The sequence below is a fragment of the Aythya fuligula genome, chromosome 27, assembly GCF_009819795.1.
Source record: "Aythya fuligula isolate bAytFul2 chromosome 27, bAytFul2.pri, whole genome shotgun sequence".
In the NCBI taxonomy this organism is placed as follows: Eukaryota; Metazoa; Chordata; class Aves; order Anseriformes; family Anatidae; genus Aythya; species Aythya fuligula.
Window position 1 is genome coordinate 1,157,012 of NC_045585.1, and position 16,692 is coordinate 1,173,703.

The 16,692-nt window shown below is 64.2% G+C and overlaps 2 protein-coding genes across 2 annotated transcripts; one reads left to right on the forward strand and one right to left on the reverse strand.

Annotated features, from left to right (window-relative positions):
- Positions 1-123: 123 nt before the first annotated feature.
- FAHD2B (fumarylacetoacetate hydrolase domain containing 2B) lies at positions 124-3,271 on the forward strand. Its single transcript, XM_032203961.1, has 8 exons — positions 124-184; positions 1,012-1,224; positions 1,787-2,003; positions 2,090-2,149; positions 2,242-2,404; positions 2,507-2,615; positions 2,725-2,812; positions 3,116-3,271. The coding sequence occupies exons 2-8, from the start codon at positions 1,019-1,021 to the stop codon at positions 3,176-3,178; spliced, it is 906 nt and encodes a 301-aa protein (XP_032059852.1). The 5' UTR covers positions 124-184; positions 1,012-1,018; the 3' UTR covers positions 3,179-3,271.
- Positions 3,272-3,312: 41 nt separating this feature from the next.
- On the reverse strand, positions 3,313-10,370 carry GPAT2 (glycerol-3-phosphate acyltransferase 2, mitochondrial). Its single transcript, XM_032203960.1, has 20 exons — positions 10,257-10,370; positions 10,072-10,145; positions 8,521-8,631; positions 8,097-8,225; positions 7,132-7,243; positions 6,917-7,053; positions 6,667-6,766; positions 6,243-6,449; positions 6,024-6,134; positions 5,653-5,738; positions 5,452-5,570; positions 5,187-5,257; positions 4,842-5,106; positions 4,613-4,761; positions 4,444-4,521; positions 4,143-4,280; positions 3,932-4,052; positions 3,667-3,720; positions 3,519-3,574; positions 3,313-3,446 (listed from the first exon to the last, which is right to left on the reverse strand). Exons 1-20 carry the CDS (start codon positions 10,368-10,370, stop codon positions 3,330-3,332), a joined length of 2,349 nt encoding a protein of 782 aa, XP_032059851.1. The 3' UTR covers positions 3,313-3,329.
- Positions 10,371-16,692: the final 6,322 nt, after the last annotated feature.

A 16,692-nucleotide genomic window follows, 5' to 3' on the forward strand; every position in this document is an offset into this window, starting at 1 on the left:
CCTGCCCCCAGCCGCCATTGGCTGAGGGGCGCGACCTCCTCCCTCTCCCATTGGCCATCCCGAGGAGGGGGGCGGGGACTCGGCTTGCACGCGGGCGGCGCGGGGTTAGCGCGTGGCCGGAGGGCGGTGACGTAGCGGTGACGTAGGAGGCGCCGGGATCCCCCCCGCGCCCCGCTGAGAAGGGGTCGGGGAAACCCCCCCGGGGCGGGGGGGGATGGGCGGGATTGGGGGGGGGGGGGAGGGGAACGGGGAATTGGGGCTGGAAGGGACTGGGGGGGGGTCCCACGGGGGCTGGGCTCCGGGTGCAGGATTTGGGGTGGGATCCCATGGGATTGGGGCCAGGGATCCCTGGGGTCGGGGCCGTGCAGGATTTGGGGGGGGGGGGGGAGGCCATGGGGTCAGGGCTGTGCAGGACTGGGGGGGGAGGGGTCCAGTGGGGTCAGGGCTTTGCAGGATTTGGGGTGGGATCCTGTGGGATCGGGGCCGTGCAGGAGGTGAGGAGGGTTCCCATGGGATTGGGGTTGTGCAGGATTTGGGGGGGGTCCCATGGAGGCTGGTTTTGGGGTGCAGGATTTTGGGGTGGGTCCCATGGGATCGGGGCTGTGTGGGATTGAGGGGGGGTCCCATGGGATTGGGGCTATGCAGGATTAGGGGAGGAGGATCCATGGGACTGGGGCTGTGAAGGATTGGGGGGGTCCCGAGGGGCCAGGGCTGTGCAGGATTTGGGGTGGATCCCCTGGGATCGGGGCTAGTGGCGGGAGATCTGCCCCGCAGTGTGCCACAGGACCCCGGATCCCCCCGGCTCCATCCCCAGCCCCACCCCGACCCCCCCTCAGCAGGGATCTGCAGCCCCCCAGGGACCCACCCTGGGAGGGATCCACCTCCCGCAGCCTCCTTTTGGGGATCCGCTCCCCACCCCCTGGCTCAACCCCCCTATCCCGGGACCCCCCCCCTCCCTCCTGCTGGGGGCTCGGTCCCGGTGCCCACCGTCCCCCCCCCCACCGCCCGCAGGTGCCGGATGCCCCCCGGCCGCGTGCCCTTGGCGCTGCCCCGCGCCATGCGCCTCGTCCGCTTCCAGCCTCCTGGGGGGGCCGAGCCCCGGTTGGGGCTGGAGGAGGAGGAGGGTGGGGGCCTGGTGGACCTCAGCGGGGCCGAGCCCTCGCTGCCCCGCTCCATGCGGGCCTTCCTGGAGACCGGCGAGCACGGCCTGGCCGCGGCCCGCAGGTGGGCTACGGGGTCCCGAGGTGGGCTACAGGGTCCTGAGGTGGGCTATGGGGTCCTGAGGTGGGCTACGAGGTCCCGAGGTGGGCTACGGGGTCTTGAAGTGGGCTATGGGGTTCAGAGGTGGGTGTTGGGGTCCCAAGGGGTCCCAAGGTGCTTATCATAGAATCACAGAATGCTTTGGGTTGGAAGGGACCTGAAAGGTCATCTCGTTCCACCCCCCCCCGCCAGAGGTAGGGACACCACAAGAGTCCCAAGGTGGGTGTTGGGGTCCTGAGATGGGTGCTGGTGTCCCAAGGTGGGATATGGGGTCCCGAGGTGTATTACTGAGTCCAGAGGTGGGTGACAAGGTCCAGAGGTGGCTGCCAGGGTCTGGAATTGAGTGCTGGGGTCCCGGGGTGGGTTACAGGGTCGCGAGGCGGGTTATGGGGTCCAGAGGTTGGGGTCCCAAGGGTTCCTGGCACCGTCCCCATGCTCAGCACCATCCCGAGGTGGGTTATAGGGTCCAGGGTTGGGGTCCCAAGAGTTCCTGGCACTGTCCCCATGCTCAGCCCCATCCCCGCAGAGTTCTGGCCTCGGGCCAGCACCGCCTGCCGAGGGCGGGGGCGCGGCTGCTGGCCCCCATCGATGACCCCGAGAAGGTGATCTGCGTGGGGCTCAACTACCGCGACCACTGCCTGGAGCAGGACGTCAAGGTGCCCAAGGAGCCCCTCATCTTCAGCAAGTTCCCCAGCGCCATCGTCGGGCCCTTCGACGACATCGTGCACCCGGCCGAGAGCAGCGTGAGTGCCCCGCGGCCCCCACCCCGCGCCCCCCGCCCCATTTTGGGGGGTGCAGTCCCCCCCCCGAGCCCCGTTTTGTCCCCCAGGAGGTGGACTGGGAGGTGGAGCTGGCTGCTGTCATCGGGAAGACGGGGCGGCACATCCAGGTAACGGCAGCGCCTTGTGCTTCGGGGGGGGTGGCTGTGGCCCTGCCACCTTGTGTCCCCCCCCAGCACTGGCTGAGTGTCCCCCCCACAAGGAATCGGCGGCGCTGGAGCACGTGGTGGGCTTCACTGTGGCCAACGATGTCAGCGCCCGGGACTGGCAGATGCGGAGGAACGGGAGGCAGTGGCTGCTGGGGAAAACCTTCGACACCTTCTGTCCCCTGGGGCCGGCCATTGTCACCAAGGACTCGGTGCCAGGTGGGGGTGGGACGGGGCGGGAGGCAGACCCCAAGCTCGCCCCCACCTCGAGCGTGGGGTCCCCGAGGTGCCCCCCCCCTTGGTGACACGTCCCCTGCGCAGACGTCCACAACCTGAGCATCCGCTGCAGCGTCAACGGGCAGCTGATGCAGAGCAGCAGCACCAAGCAGCTCGTCTTCAGGCTGCCCCAGCTCATCGCATGGGTCTCCCAGTACGTGCGGCACCAGGAGGGGGGGGACAGCACGGGGAGGGGGGGCCGGCAGCATCCCGGCTCCCCCCATGTGCGGGACCCCAGCCGATGGCTCCCCTGCTCCCCCCAGGTTCGTCACGCTGCGCCCCGGGGACGTGCTGCTCACAGGGACCCCTCCGGGTGTGGGGGTTTTCCGGAAGCCCCCCGTGTTTCTCAAGGTGAGCATGGGGTGGGGGGCTCGAAACAGGGCTGGGAGGGTTGGGGTGGCCCCCCCATTGGATCAAACACACTGCGGGCTTTACACCCTCCTCCCTTCTCACCAACCCACGCAGCGCCCCAAATTTCCCCCTCCCAGGCTCCCAGCTCATGCTGGAGGTGGAGACCCCCCCTTGGCGGCCCTCCCCACGCACCCCACTCCCCCCTCCCCACGGGGCATGCACCCCTGGGGTCCAGGAGCCCCCACTTTGCCCCCCCCCGAGCCCGCAGCAGGCGCGGTGCCAGCAGCACCTCCTGCCTTGCAGCCAGGCGACGAGGTGCGCTGCGAGATCGAGGAGCTGGGCACCATCTGCAACAAGGTGGTGTGAGCACCGAGCCCCCCCCTGCTTCGACTGAGCCCCCCCCCCGGGCCTCGCCGTGCCGCGACGGCGTTCAATAAAGCCACACGAGGAGGAGGAGGAGGAGGAGGAGGGTGCTGCTCCCTCTGTGCCCGCAGCTGGGTTTATTGCCGCGCCGGGGCTACGGCTGCAGGAACTGCTGGATGAAGGCTCGCAGCTTCCCCCGGCCCTCGGAGGAGCGGAAGGGCTCGGTGAGGTGCAGAAGGGGCCCCGCGGGGCTCGGCGCCTCCTCCAGCACCTGGGGAGGGACGGGGGGGTCACAGTGAGGCTGCTGGGGATGGGGACGGGGGCAGAGCCCGGCCGTGCTTACCCCCATCTCCTTGAAGGTCCGCAGCGTGCTCAGCGCCAGGCTCTGGGTGGGGCGCTCTGGAGGGAGAGAAATCCCCGAGGGAGCCCCCCCAGTCCCACCCGCAGCCCAGCAGGGGTGGGGGGACGCCCGCCACCAGGCCCCGACTCACCCAAACCATCCTCCTCTGCTAGGAACTGCTGCAGTGCCCCCGCACAGGCTGCCTCTGGGGGGGGAGCGGGGTCAGCACCAGGGTGGGGGGGAAAACCCCGACACCCCCAGCTCCGGGGCAGCGCAGACCTCGTGGGCTCCAGGAGGGGCTGGGGCTGCGAGGGTGGGTGCTGCCGACCTGCCTCGGTTTCCCCCAAAGCCAAGCAGGGCTGGGGTGGGGGTAGAAGAAGAAGGGGCCATGGGGGTGTCCTGGGGGGGGGTCCTACCAGGCTGGGGCCAGCTGGGCTGCTCCAGGAAAGCCGCTGCCCGCGCGTAGGTCTGCAGAACGGGGCTCAGGAGGCGGCAGAGGAAGAGGAGGAGGCCAGGCGAGCCTTCGGGCTCTCGGAGCTGGGGAGAGCCCGAAGTGAAACGAGTTTGTGGAGCCTCAGCACCCTGCCACATCCCAAGGGTGTGGAGGGGGGGGGAGCCCCCACGCACCTTGAAGCAGCGGTTGCAGACGTCCTCGCTGTCGCTGTCGCTGTCACTGTCACTGTCGGTGAAATCCATCTCGGCCCAGGGTTGCCTCTTGCTGAAGGGCTTCGGGGCCGGGTCGCACTGCCAGCGCTCGTTCTCCAACTGCACAGCGACACCGGGCACCCCTGAATGGCACCACGCGTCCCTGTCCCCTCACCCCTGCCCGGGGGGGTCCTTCCCAGCCCAGGGGGAGCAGGGGACAAGTGCCCCAGTCCCTTGTCCCCGACCAGGACCGGAGGGCACGGAGCAGAGCGGGGACACCCACCTCCTCAGCCTCCAGCAGCCCGCACAGGATGAGCTTGTCCAAGATGTCCTGGCTCTGGTGGTCGAGGGGCTGGCAGGGCTGGCAGAGAGGAGAAGGGGCTGGTGAGGAGCCGGCGAGTGCCCGGCCACCTCCACGCAACGGCAGCTGTCCCCGTGCCGCCTGCTCCCACCTGGAGCCCCAGCAGGCTGGGGGGCAGCAGCTGGAGCAGCAGCAGGGTCTTGTGGAGCAGCTCGTCCTGGCTCAGCGTGATGCTGGCGGGGCAGGAGGCCACCCCCAGGAAGGGCAGCATCTCCAGCAGCAGGGCGTGGATGGCGCAGGCTGCCGGCAGAGCGGGGCGAGCGGTGTCACCGCGGTGTCACCAGGCCCCAAGTCAGGGCCCCCCGTGCCCCGCTGCTCACCTCCCACCGCCTCGCTGGCGAAGACGGGCAGCAGGGCTGCGCTGTGCTGGCCCAGCTCCCAGCGCGCCTCCACCGAGACCTCGGGGACCACCAGGACGTCACCAAGGGGTGCGAGGTGGTAGAGGGTGAGGTGGGCTCTGAGCAGGGCCAGGCTGTGCCACACCAGGGCGCGGAGCTGCCCCGAGAAGCCCACGTCGTGCTGGCGCACCAGCGTCTCCTCCAGGAGCCACACGAAGTCTGACATGAGCCGGGAGAGCAGCACGCCCTGCGGGGAGAGAGAGGAGGCTGAGCTGGGCTGGGGGGCTCCGAGGGCAGCCTGGAAGCCCCCCGAGGGCCTCGCCTCACCTGGCGGTGCTTGTGCAGCAGCAGCGCGGACGTGATGCCCACGGCCGTGACGGCGGAGCAGGCGGCGCTGTCTGCGGGGAGCGAGAGGTGCTCGTTTGTCTCCCTTGGCACTCGGTTGTTTGTGCTCTGTTTCCAGCACGGGCGCTGCCAGGCAGCAGCAGGAGCAGGGACACGCAGCCCCCAGGGCGTCCTGCTCCCCCGCAGCCTGCGTGCCACGCAGGTGGCTCAGGACAGACGGACGCCCCCCCCCCAGCAGCCCCCTCACCGCTCAGGGCGTGCAGCCCCAGCCTGGTCACCATCAGTTTGGCTTCTGCCTCCGAGCCGGGAGCTGTTCCTGGGGCCGGACCCTCAGGCTCTGCCCTCTCGCTGTGCGGCTGGCTGGAGCTGCAGAGCAGGGGGTGAGAGAGGTGGGAAAGGGGGGGCTGGGAACAGGCGTGGGGGGGGCGAGGCGCTGCCCCGAGCTTACTGCGTGCCGAGGATGGTGGGCAGCAGCAGCTCCTCCGGCGGCTTCCCCGCGCTGCTCTGTCTGCTGAGGGTTTTTGTCACAAACTCCTGGGGAGGAGGACGGAGCTGGTTACTGCCAGCAGCCCTCAGCACCACGCAGATGAATCCACGCCTTTGGGCCCACCAAGAGCTGCCCCATCGAGCCCCAGCTTCCCCTAGACACAGGCTCAGCGGTTCTCTGGAGAACGCCGGATCCCCCCAGGATCCCAAAACCTTTCCACACATCCCCCAGAGGCTTGCAGAGCCCAGAGCATCACGCAGCACATCCCCTGGGGCCGGGCTGGATCCCGGGAGCCAGCTCTGCCCCAGAGGCTGGCCGTGGTGCCGCGGTACCTGCAGGGAGAAGGGCTGGGCGAAATCCACGCGGGCGCAGCCGAGGCGTCGGCGCAGGGCTCGGCACGCAGCCCAGAGGCAGGCGCTGAGGCTGAGGGGCCGAGCACCGTGCTGGGGGAGAAGTGGAGTTAATTAATTAATTAACGGGGTGGCAGAGGGGACGTCCCCACCCCAAATGAGGTGCTGTCCCAGGGCAGGAGTGCGCTCGGGGCCGCTCACCGCTCCGCTGCCCTGGAGGCTGTCGGGGGCCAGGTCGTAGGCGATGCCCACGGGGACCAGGAGGACGTCGGGGACGGCGCTGTCCCGCACGGCTCGGAGCACCAGGGCCAGCCACTCCTGGGCAGTAGCTGAAAGGTACCGCGGGGCGCAGGGCTCCTCCAGGAAGATCAGCAGAGGCTGCCGGCTCCTCAGCACCTCCTCGACGTACTGGAGCAGAGGGGGTGAGGCTGGGGGTGCCGGTGGCACCGCAGGGACGTGAGGGAGCTGCCACCACCCACGGCCAGGGCTTTACCACAGCTTGACAGCCTCACCCATCTGCCAGCACGTGGTGCTGCAGGTCCAAGAAGCATTCACCGGGTGCTTTGGGTGCTTGGGGGGGTTCCTCCCTCCCAGCCCGGGGGGTGAATGTGGAGGGTGGACTTACCGAGGCAAGCACAGCAGCTGGGAGCCCTCCATCCTGCCCACTCGATGTCTGCTCCATCCCCACAGGCAGGAAAACCCCTCCCAGGCAGCGAAGCAAGGCCCTGTTGGGGAGGAAAATGCTGTGGGTGCCCCCCAATGAATGGGACCATGTCCTCCCTGCCACCCTTCTGCCCTCCCCACAGGCAATCTCATTCCCCCTGTGTAGGGAAGCAGCCACGTGCCGGGCTGATAAAGGCCTCCCCGTGCCTTACCGGAGGCGAGGGCTGCAGTTCAAGCTGCCCACTGTCACCCTGGGCACCCCCAGGCCGTGGGAGAAGAAGAGGAAGGAGAGCAGCAGCCCGTCCAGCTGGGATTTGTGCGTGGAGAGGAAGACCAGCGGCACGTCGGGCTGTGGGGACGGAGGAGGCGATGAGGACTGGGTGCCGAGGGGGAGATGTGCAGCCACGGTGTGCCGGGAGCGGGCAGCCGGGCTCCTCACCGTCGTGGCAGCCCTCAGCACCATCTCCAGCTGCCCTCGGTGGAGCTGCACGCTGAGGAAGAGGCGGCTCAGGAGCCGCAGCAGGACCCAGCTGCACAACCTGCGGGACGGGGCAGCACAGCAAGGCGGTGAGCAGCCCCCCGGGGGCCGTGGCTGCACCCAAAGCCCCCGGAGACCTCGGCCAGGCTACGAGACAGCACCCGGGCACCATCCGGGGACGTGGTCGCTTCCCTCAGTTCCCTCCCCCTCCTCCCAGGCACAGTCCTGACCCTCCCCTGCCTCAGTTTCCCCAGCCAGGCACAAATGGGGCTGTGCGAGCCGGTTCGCTTCACGGCATCGACTCCTGATCTCACTGCTCAGCTCCCATGAAGCAAATAAACAGCTTCATTATAAATTAAGTTAAAACACTAAAGGCTGGATGTGACAAGACCACCCCCCTCTCCCCCCGGTAACAAAAGCTCAAGTCAATTACCCCTCCATCTCCCCGTCCTCCCGCACGCTGCTTACGGGAAGGATCTGAACGCTTTTATCCCCTGGGTAATTTCTTCCCTTTAAATACTTCAGACTGCTCAGAAGGTTCTTTTATTACAGCTCAATCAGACGAGCAATTAGGGTACAATGCAACCTTTAATTGCCAATTTCTCAATGACAGGAGGTAAAAGGAAAAAAAAAAAAAAGGGGGGGGGGGAGAAAAAGGAGAAATTTTCCTTTGCTTTGCTTTGTCTTCCATCCCCCTGGTGTGGCTCCCCCCGTCACCACCACTCCAGCATTTTGTATTCCAGCTCCGCAGAGGGGGAAATATCCCTAGGAGGCCGAGCGAGACCCCGAGGAGCAACCCCCCCTTGCAAGGGGCTCCATGCCCCACCTGAAGAGCAGGAGGGAGCTGGAGCGGAGGAGCGGGACTGGGAATGGCCAAGCTGGGACTGGGAGGTGCCGCACGGCCCCGCACCCACCTGAGCACGGGGAGGGAGAGCGGGGCCTGGATCCCAGCCAGGATCTCCAGGGCTTTCTCCTTCCACCCCCGGCGGGACTCGCTGTTCCCCCCCGAGCCACGGGCCTGCCTGGCAGCGACGTCCCGTACCCTGCAGAGGAGGGAGGCAAGGTGGGAAGCGCGGGTTAAAGCTTTTTTTTTTTTTTCAGCCAAACCCGCTCTGAGTTACAATAATTACAGTGTACCGGCTGCCAGCCCCGTGCTGGATAATTAGCAGTGACAAGGGGCGAGGTGACAGGTGCCTGACGAGGCCACGTCACCCGGCGCCGCGCAGCAGCAGCAGCCAGAGACCGAACACGGAGCAGCCCCTGCACGAGGACAGGGTCTCTGCAGGGTCCGGGTCCCACGGGGGGGTGACACCGAAGCCCCCAGCTGTCCCCACTGACCTGCGGCTGCGGCAGACTCTCTCCGGGAGGTCCCTGGGGGTGTCGGCGGGCACCTTCCAGTCCCAGACAGCCAGGAAGCAGCAGAGGCGTCGAACCAGCCAGCCCCGGTACCTGGGCACGGAGACAGAGCGGGTGAAGAGCAGCCGGGGCTGCGGTACAGAGCACCCCCATTTTCAGGGTGCTGTTACTGCATCAGCCTCCCTCAAACGTGCTCTTTGCAAGCGTTCAAGACTTTTCTTCCCATTTTATAGCCGAGGAAATGGAGGCACCGGCACTCTGCTTGGTGCAGAGCGCTGCTCCAGGCCTCACCAGATTGCTGCCCGCTTTCCTGGCACGGAGAAGGAAATCTGGCATTGCTAGGGAAGAGCTGAGGGCTTCCAGGCTGCGAGGAAAGCTCTCCAGGCACCCTCCAGCCCTCCCCGCCTCAGCAAGCCACCCCTGCATCTGCTGACATGTCCCCGAAGCTGCTCTCGCCAGCAGCCCTGCCAGCACCGGCACTGCTGCACATCCCAAGCCAGGGACTTTCCTAAATCCACCCCAAATCAGAACTGGGCAGCACCACTGGGTCGGAGAGGGGTGTACGTGATGTTCCAGACATCACAGAGCATGGGGGACCCAGCGTGCGACGAGGCTGTGGGTGCCCAGGCAGGGGCAGAGGGTCTCCACACCTCCAAGCTGTCTGCTTTTCATCTCAGCCTCCCATCTCCAGCCTCTTTTTTAGCATCCCGCAACTCCTGAGGCGCTCCGAGCGGAGATGAATTATTCAAAGAGTTTGAAAGCTGGGAGCTGGGATATTTCAAGCAGAAGGGAGCATAATGACCCGATTTGGAAAAATACAGCGCAGGATTGCTGAGCCGCCAGGGACCGCTCGGAAAGGGAGAGGAACCGGAGGAGTCCGGCACCTCCAAAAACTCGGGCTGAATTCAGCGACAGGCGTTTGGCAAGCGAGCGGCTCCTGGGCGGCCACGTCAGCTCCTCAGCTGCAGCAGGGGCTGGTTCACACCAGCTGAGATCCCCGCGGGGCCGTGGGGAGGAGGAAGCGCACGGGGGCTGCCGAGGCCATCTCGCATCTCCCAGGGGTGGGAGCGAGCTGGCCCCGCGTGCGTGAGCTTCTCCTTGTGCCGGAGCCAGAGGGGAGAACGAAAACACCCTCTGCCCCCTCTCAGGCTCTTCCCAACAGCTTCAAGAGATCAAGTTTTGATTTAAGAAGTCCCAAGCCCTTGACACTGCGGCTGACTCCTCTTCCAGGCCACGAGGGTGACAGTAAGCAGAGGAACGGCCCAAGCCCTTTCCTCTCTGCTGTTATTATCGCTCTGCGCTCGGAGATGTGGCTTCCATTCAAAAAATAATTAACGTGACTACTTTCTGGACTAATTAGTGAGCGAGGATGACAGAGAGGCGTCCCTACACTCCAGTGCAGCAGGGGAAGTCGGTTCCCCGGGGATTCAGACAAGAACAAAAACTGGAAAAAGGGATTTGCCCAGCGTCCCTGGCACGGGGCTCTGCTCCGAGTGCCCACGCAACAACCGGTACCGACGGTCCCGTCCTCACCTGGTGTCCTCCTCCGTCACCTGGGCAGCGCTGCGGAAGCCGAGGGAGGAGAGCTGCGCGTGGTAGAAGCCATCCTGGGAGCAGAGCAAGGGAAATGGCTGGAGGTTAGCCCAAACCAGCTGGGAAAGGCAAACCCACCGCCACGGCACCAGCAGCCCTCAGCTGAGCCCCCGCAGCGGGCTTACCCAGCTCCTCGGGGTGCAGGTCTGGCAGCAGCGCCCCGTGAGCGGCCGGTATTTGCACAGAAAAGGGATGAAAATCTCCAGTTTCTGTCCTGAATCACAGACCCAGGTCTTCATCTGAAGAGGAAAAGAAAGACAGGGAGAGGGAGGGATGGCAAGGAACTTCCTTGCCCTGGAAATATGAAGTGCAGGCAAACGCTCCCCCAAATGCACTGGGGCAAGAAGTCCACTTCTAAACTCTCTGGGGAGAAATAAAGCTGCTACGTGCTGGTGCAAACCTCCTGTGACCAAGCCCCAGGTTCAGCCTGCAGCTGCCTTCCTCCCCAAGCAGCCCCCTACATTTAGCTTTTAAAGGGGCCTTGGAAAAAAGATGGAGAGCAACTTTCTGCTCAGCCAGATAATGACAAGACAAGGGGAAATGGTTTTAAACGAAGAGAGGGGAGATTTCGATTAGAGGTTAGGAGGAAATTCTTTACTCAGAGGGTGGTGAGGCACTGGAACAGGCTGTCCAGAGAGGATGGGGATGCCCCATCCCTGGAGGTGTTCAGGACCAGGTTAGATGAGGTCCTGAGCAACTGATCTAGGGGTGACATCCCTGCCTGTGTCAGGGGGGTGGAACTGGATGATCTTTGTGGTCCCTTCCAACCCGAGCCGTTCTGATTCCAGGATACATTTACGTGCCACTGTCACCAGAGGAGCGTGGGGACCTGGAAATGGAGAGAGCAGCACCCTGGGGTGATCACCGTGCTCCAGCAGGAACAAGCCCTCAGAGACGTGACCAGCACGGCCCGTGGAGGTCAGCTGAGGAGGCAAAGGCAGGAGAGAATCAGTGAGAGTCAGGGTGTGCAGGAAGGCTGTGGAGGCCCCTCGCCCCCACGACAGCAACCAGGAGACCTCTCCCCTCATAACCAGGGTGGGGGACAATGGGACAACGGCAGCATGGGACCCACAGAGTGCCAGAAGGAGGTGCTGAGCCCCTCTCCCCACTTCAGGCATTTGAAGGGAAGGGACCGGCTCCTTGGTGGGGAAATGAGTTGTTCTACTGCAGAAAGAAAGAAAGGGAGGGAAAAAAACAGCAACCAACGCTCCAAAAGCCCTCGGGAAAAGAATTTGTTCTTCGTAATACAGCTCCGGCACGGCTACAATTGACTTTTCCCTCCCACACCTTCCTCCCCGCAAGCAAGGAGATGCCAATCTGTACCCAACAACCCCATGGCACCACCAAGACACAGAGATCCCCAGGACAGCAAGGACAGGTGAGAGTCGTACAGGCAGGGTGGGATGTAACGCTGTCCTTCTGGAAATCTCCCCTCCCCAGGCACCTGAGAGACACTCGGGCTGAGACCCGCAGTGCTTTGCAGCCCAGGCTCCATGCTGCTCTTCAGGGAGATGTTTACACCCCAAAATGAAGGAATAATCCTTGATTTTCAATCCCAGATTTTCAAACCCAAGCAAGGAGATGCTGCGTGACACCAGCCAACAGCAAACGCACCCACTGCTGATCAGCAGGGACACTTCTCCCTCTATAAAAAACAAACGCAGGAAAGTAAACCGTGCTAATGTGGCTCATGGATGCCAGGAGGAGCGGGGTGACAACCACAGTGGGGACATCCCAGGGTCACTCGCGTGCCCACACATGAGACCCCTCTGGCAGAGCCGGTGCAGCCCGCGGAGGCTGCAAACACTTCTACCCCCGCCTCACTTCGGAGCAGAGATTTTAAAGTCATTTTATTCCAAGAAACAGCACTCAGCGAGGCTTCTCCTGGCAGCGACGGGAGCGCGAGCACTTGCTCACGCAGAAAAACAACCTGTTTTTCAAATCTAGCAGGGGAAAAGAAGGAAACAGGGGTCTGGCGTCAGCCTGCCCCGGGCCACCCGGGCACCTGGGGGGAACCCACAGGGGACCCGAGCAGGGTACACCATGCCTGGGTACAGCGGGGCGCTCGTGGCAAGAGGGAACAGGGCCAGCACGTGCTGGCAGTCACCGCGTCCCCGCCACGGGGACAACCTGTCCTTGTCCCTCGGGGAGCCTCACCTGCCTTCGGGCTGCGATGGCGTAGGGGGGATGCTCGGTCTCGGTGCAGGAGGGGGACGATGCCCCGTGTCCTGTGCTGCACAGCTGGGGAAGAGAAGACAGAAACTGGGCAGAAAGAGCGGGTTTGGGGTCTGGTCCTGCAGAGGGGGCTGCTGGCACAGGGCATCCCCACGGACCCCACGGGGCTGGGGAGGGGCAGGAGGAACAGACCCCACAAAGGCCCCACAAAGCCCTTGGTGGGGTTTGGGAACCCAACCCCACAGACCCCACGGGTCCCACTGAGCCTTGCTCATGGGGAATGCACCCCACAAGGACCCCTTACATCCTACATGGACTCCTTTCACTCTACATGGGCCCACTGCACCCCACATGGACCCCTTCCACCCTACATGGACCCCACACACCCTACATGGGCTACACACACCCCACATGGACCCCATACCCCCTACATGGGCCCTACACAGCCCACATGGGCCCTACACAGCACACATGGACCCCATACACCCCCCATGGGCCCTACACAGCCCACACGGGCCCTAAACACCCCACATGGACCCCATACACCCCACATGAGCCCCACACAGGCCCCACAGAGCCCTGGGGGCTTTGGGAGCCCACGCTGCACGACCCCACAGGGCCCTGGGGAGTGCACAGGCCCCACACAGCCCCTATAGTCGTGGTCTGGGGGAACCCACCCTACACGGGCCCCACAGCCCCCCTAGGGCCGTGATTTGGGGTGCACTCCCCCAGGCCCCGGCCCCGCTCACCACCGCCTGGCCCGGCCCGGCCGCCCCGCTCCGCCCCCGGGTGGGCACGGCCTGAGCGGGCCCCTCCTGGGTCTCGGTCCCCGGGGTGGTGGCCATGGCCCTGTGCCCCCCCCCCGGCCCCCCAAATCCCGGTCTCCGTCCCCCCTTGTCCCCCCTGTCCCCCCTTTTGTGCCCCCCCCGTCCCCGACCTCCTCAAGGCTGGGAGCCCGCGGGGGCTGCGGCGGGCAGGCCTTGAGTGAGGGTGCTGAGGGATTAAGGGGGGAAAAAAAAAAGAAAAAATAAGGGAAAATAACAAGTAAGGACAAATAAAAAGGCATTTATATAGAGGGGGGCAGCTCCAGAGCCTGGGCAGGGGGGCTGCGTCCTGCCCACCCCAGGCCCGGCTCTTTCGGGGTCCTCCAGCTCTCTGTGTTCTTCCAGGCTTTTTCCCTCTTTTTTCTTTTCTTGTTCATCACTTTTTGTGTGTGAGAGAGCTTTTTGTGGGGAGCTTTTTCGCACTTGTTGGCTTTTCCTCAGTTTTTCGATCTTTTTCTCACTTTTTTCTACTTTTTTCTCACTTTCCACCAGACCCCGATAGCAGCAGAGCATCGCCCGGCGACCCCGGCAAATCTCACCCCGCGAGGAAGCTTTCACGCGGCCCAGCCCAGAATTTTGAAAAAAATTTTTAAGCATTTTCTCCGCAAAGTGCCTGCTGCGGCTTTTCACCCCCCGGCGCGCCGCCGCCAGCCGCGCGGTGGTGGCCATGGTTACCGTATCTCCCCTTCCCTGCCTCGTGCCGCGCTGCCATTAAACCCAAGTACAAATAAAGCACTTTCACAAGCCCCGGCGGCCCCGAAGCCGCTCCCAGATCCTTATTTTTAAATATTTGAATGGAAAGCAGCATTTTTCCCCCATGAAGAAACAGATTGCCCCCGCCGCGTTCCCGCCTGACCTCCCCTCCGCAGGCGAAAGTGGCCAAATGTTGTCACCACCCTGCGAAATAAAGCAAACAGCACGGGACGGAGGGAGCGCGCCTCAGGGCTGCGATCGAGCCCGTTTCCAACCCCAGTGAGCCCCGGAGCTGCAGGCTGAGACCTGGCAGGAGCTCATCACACCTCAGCATCGCCCACGCTGCTCCCACACCAGCGCTTTCCCAGTCTGAGGCAGACTGGTGCCAGTTCTAGCCAGCCGCTGGGCCTGAGCATCCTCCCTGACAACAACCTCTGCACCCGAGGGAGGAGGCTGGGCGCAGCAATTAATGTTTCTGCTCAATTAACCTCTCCCTGCGCTTCCCCATCGCTGGCGGGGCCGCGGGTTGGCTCAGCAGCAAGTGTGGGGTCAGCCCAGCCTGAGCAAGCCCTCGAGCCCCCGGCATGTCCCCAGGGAGCACCGAATTCCAGAGGCATGCGGACTGACGCCACACGCTTTGGGGTCTAACCAGGGCTTTTTTTACAATTTTTTTTTTTTGTTGTTGTTGTTAGCTTTAATCCATGGGATTTAAAAATACATATATATGAATTTACATGGCCTCTTTTTTGCAGCAAACCTGGTTACGCTGAGTAGGGGGGATTTTAGTGAGTCACCATGACAACCTGGGTGCTGTTTTGGGGAAATTACCAGGAAGAGAAGGGCTGTGAGAGCCTGGGGAGTGGGGGGGAAGGGGTAAAGGGGGCTGGAGGCAGCACTGGGGCTGGGGCAAGCATCCTCTCCCACTGGGGCCATGCCCAGCCTCATAGGACCAAGCCCAGCTCTATAGGGCCAAGCCCAACCCCCTAGGACCATGCCCATCTCCATGGGACCATGCTGAATCCCATAGCACCTTGCCCAGCCCTACAGAACCATACCCAGCCCCATACAACCATACCCAGCCCCATAAAAGCCTACCCAACCCCGTAGGACCATGCCCAGCCCCACAGCTCCCCTCAATGCAAGGCGGTGGGTGCGGGCTGGGAGGGCACGGGGCTAGGGCTGGCCGGGGGCCAGGGTCTCGGCGTGCGCAGCGGCCCCGGTCGCACGCCCTCTCCCGCGCCGCTGTCACCCCAGCACTGTCCCAGCGCGCCGGGTCGGGCCAACGGCCGCCGGCCTCTTCTGGCTTGGTTGTGGAGGAGGGGGAGAAGTGTCCGGGCTGGGAAAGGGCTTCCAAAAAAAGCTCAACCCGTTTTCAGGGTGGCCGGAGGCGACGTCCCTGCTGGGACGGGGAGGTGGCGGGGGGCCAGCACCGCTCCACCACCGCAGGGGCGAGCTGTCCCCAGCCCTGTCCCCTGGGGCTGGGCTCGGCATGTGCAGCCCCACGTTCTCTGCTTCTCCCTGGGCTGGTTGTGGTGGGGGCACGAGGTGGGATGGGGGCACGGATGGGGTGGGGGGCCTGGGAATATGTGGGTAAGGAGGCAGCAGTGTGAGGCACAGGACCCTGGTATAAGGCAGGATTTGGGGGGCAATCCTGCAGCACTGGGGGGCACCAAGCACTGGGGAGGGTCCCCATGCGGTGGTGGGGGTCCCCATGCCCCACTGCGGGGCACCGTGCACCACTGTGAGTCACGATGCAGTGGCGTGGGTCGCGATACACCGGTGTGGGTCACCACCGTACACTGGTGTGGGTCACCGTGCGCCGTCGTGAGTCAGCACAGCAGCGTGAGTCACGATACACCGCTGTGGGGCACAGCGTGCCACCCGGAGTCACGATACACCAGTGGGGTCATGACATGCTGGCGGGGGCTGCAGTACAGTGGTGGGGGTGATGCTACACCACCGTGGGTCATCGTACACCAGTGTGGGTCATGATACACCACCATGAGTCGCGATACACCGCTGTGGGTCACAACACACCGTCGGGAGGCACGATACAATGGTATGGGTCACGATACACCGGTGTGGGGCATGGTGTGCTGCTGTGGGGTGTGACACACCGTCCCGAGCCACAATACACCAGCATGGGGCACACCACACCACCATACAGCACTGTGGGTCCCGATACAGCCGTGTGGGTCCCGATAGAGCGGTGTGGGTCACACTGACATGGGTCACATCACACCACCGTGACCCCCACCCCATGGGCACAGCTCACGAAACCCCCTCCAGGGGACACCCTGTCCCCGGGCCAGGCAGCACAGCCCTATATCAGACAGCTGAGAATCCCCCTCCTCATCATTTCACATGGCACCGTTGCAAGCAGCCAGCACGGGGCTTTGTCCCCGTCCCCCGGCGCTGCCTCCCACCCCCGTCCGGTTCAACATCCTCGGGGTCGGGCCCTGCGGGAGGCAGCTGCAGGGATTTATTCTTTGGGGCGGGGGGGGTGGGGTGGGGGGGTGTTTTTCTAATTATTATTTATTTTCCCCGTGCGCTGCCATAAATAACCGACCCCGTCCAAACATTTTGTTCCCGCTCACCCTGCAAACATTCCTCCCAGGCGGGCGACCCGTGGCCGCGGGAGGAACTCAGCCCCACGAGCTGCCCTTGCACCATGGGGGGGGGTGGTCCCGGGGCCCCCCAACCCAGCAGGGGCACGGGGCGAGGTGGCTGCTCCAGCTGGGCTGTGCCCCCGTGTCCCCTCCGCGGCGTCGAGAAGGAAGTGATTTTTTTTTTTTTCTTATTACAAAATATCTTTTATTGTTAAAAGGCAGCGGCCCCCGGGACTGGGGGGGCTCAGCTGGGACACCCA

Excerpts from the sequence above, each read along its gene's own strand:
- FAHD2B (XM_032203961.1), top strand. The coding sequence starts at position 1,019 with ATGCCCCCCGGCCGCGTGCCCTTGGCGCTGCCCCGCGCCATGCGCCTC. Across the intron at positions 2,004-2,089 it reads TGCACCCGGCCGAGAGCAGC|GAGGTGGACTGGGAGGTGGA; the intron begins GTGAGTGCCCCG and ends TTTGTCCCCCAG. Across the intron at positions 2,150-2,241 it reads AGACGGGGCGGCACATCCAG|GAATCGGCGGCGCTGGAGCA; the intron begins GTAACGGCAGCG and ends CCCCCCCACAAG.
- GPAT2 (XM_032203960.1), bottom strand. The coding sequence starts at position 10,370 with ATGAAGACCTGGGTCTGTGATTCAGGACAGAAACTGGAGATTTTCATC. Across the intron at positions 8,632-10,071 it reads GTGACGGAGGAGGACACCAG|GTACCGGGGCTGGCTGGTTC; the intron begins GTGAGGACGGGA and ends CTCCGTGCCCAG. Across the intron at positions 6,450-6,666 it reads CAGCTGCTGTGCTTGCCTCG|TACGTCGAGGAGGTGCTGAG; the intron begins GTAAGTCCACCC and ends CCTCTGCTCCAG.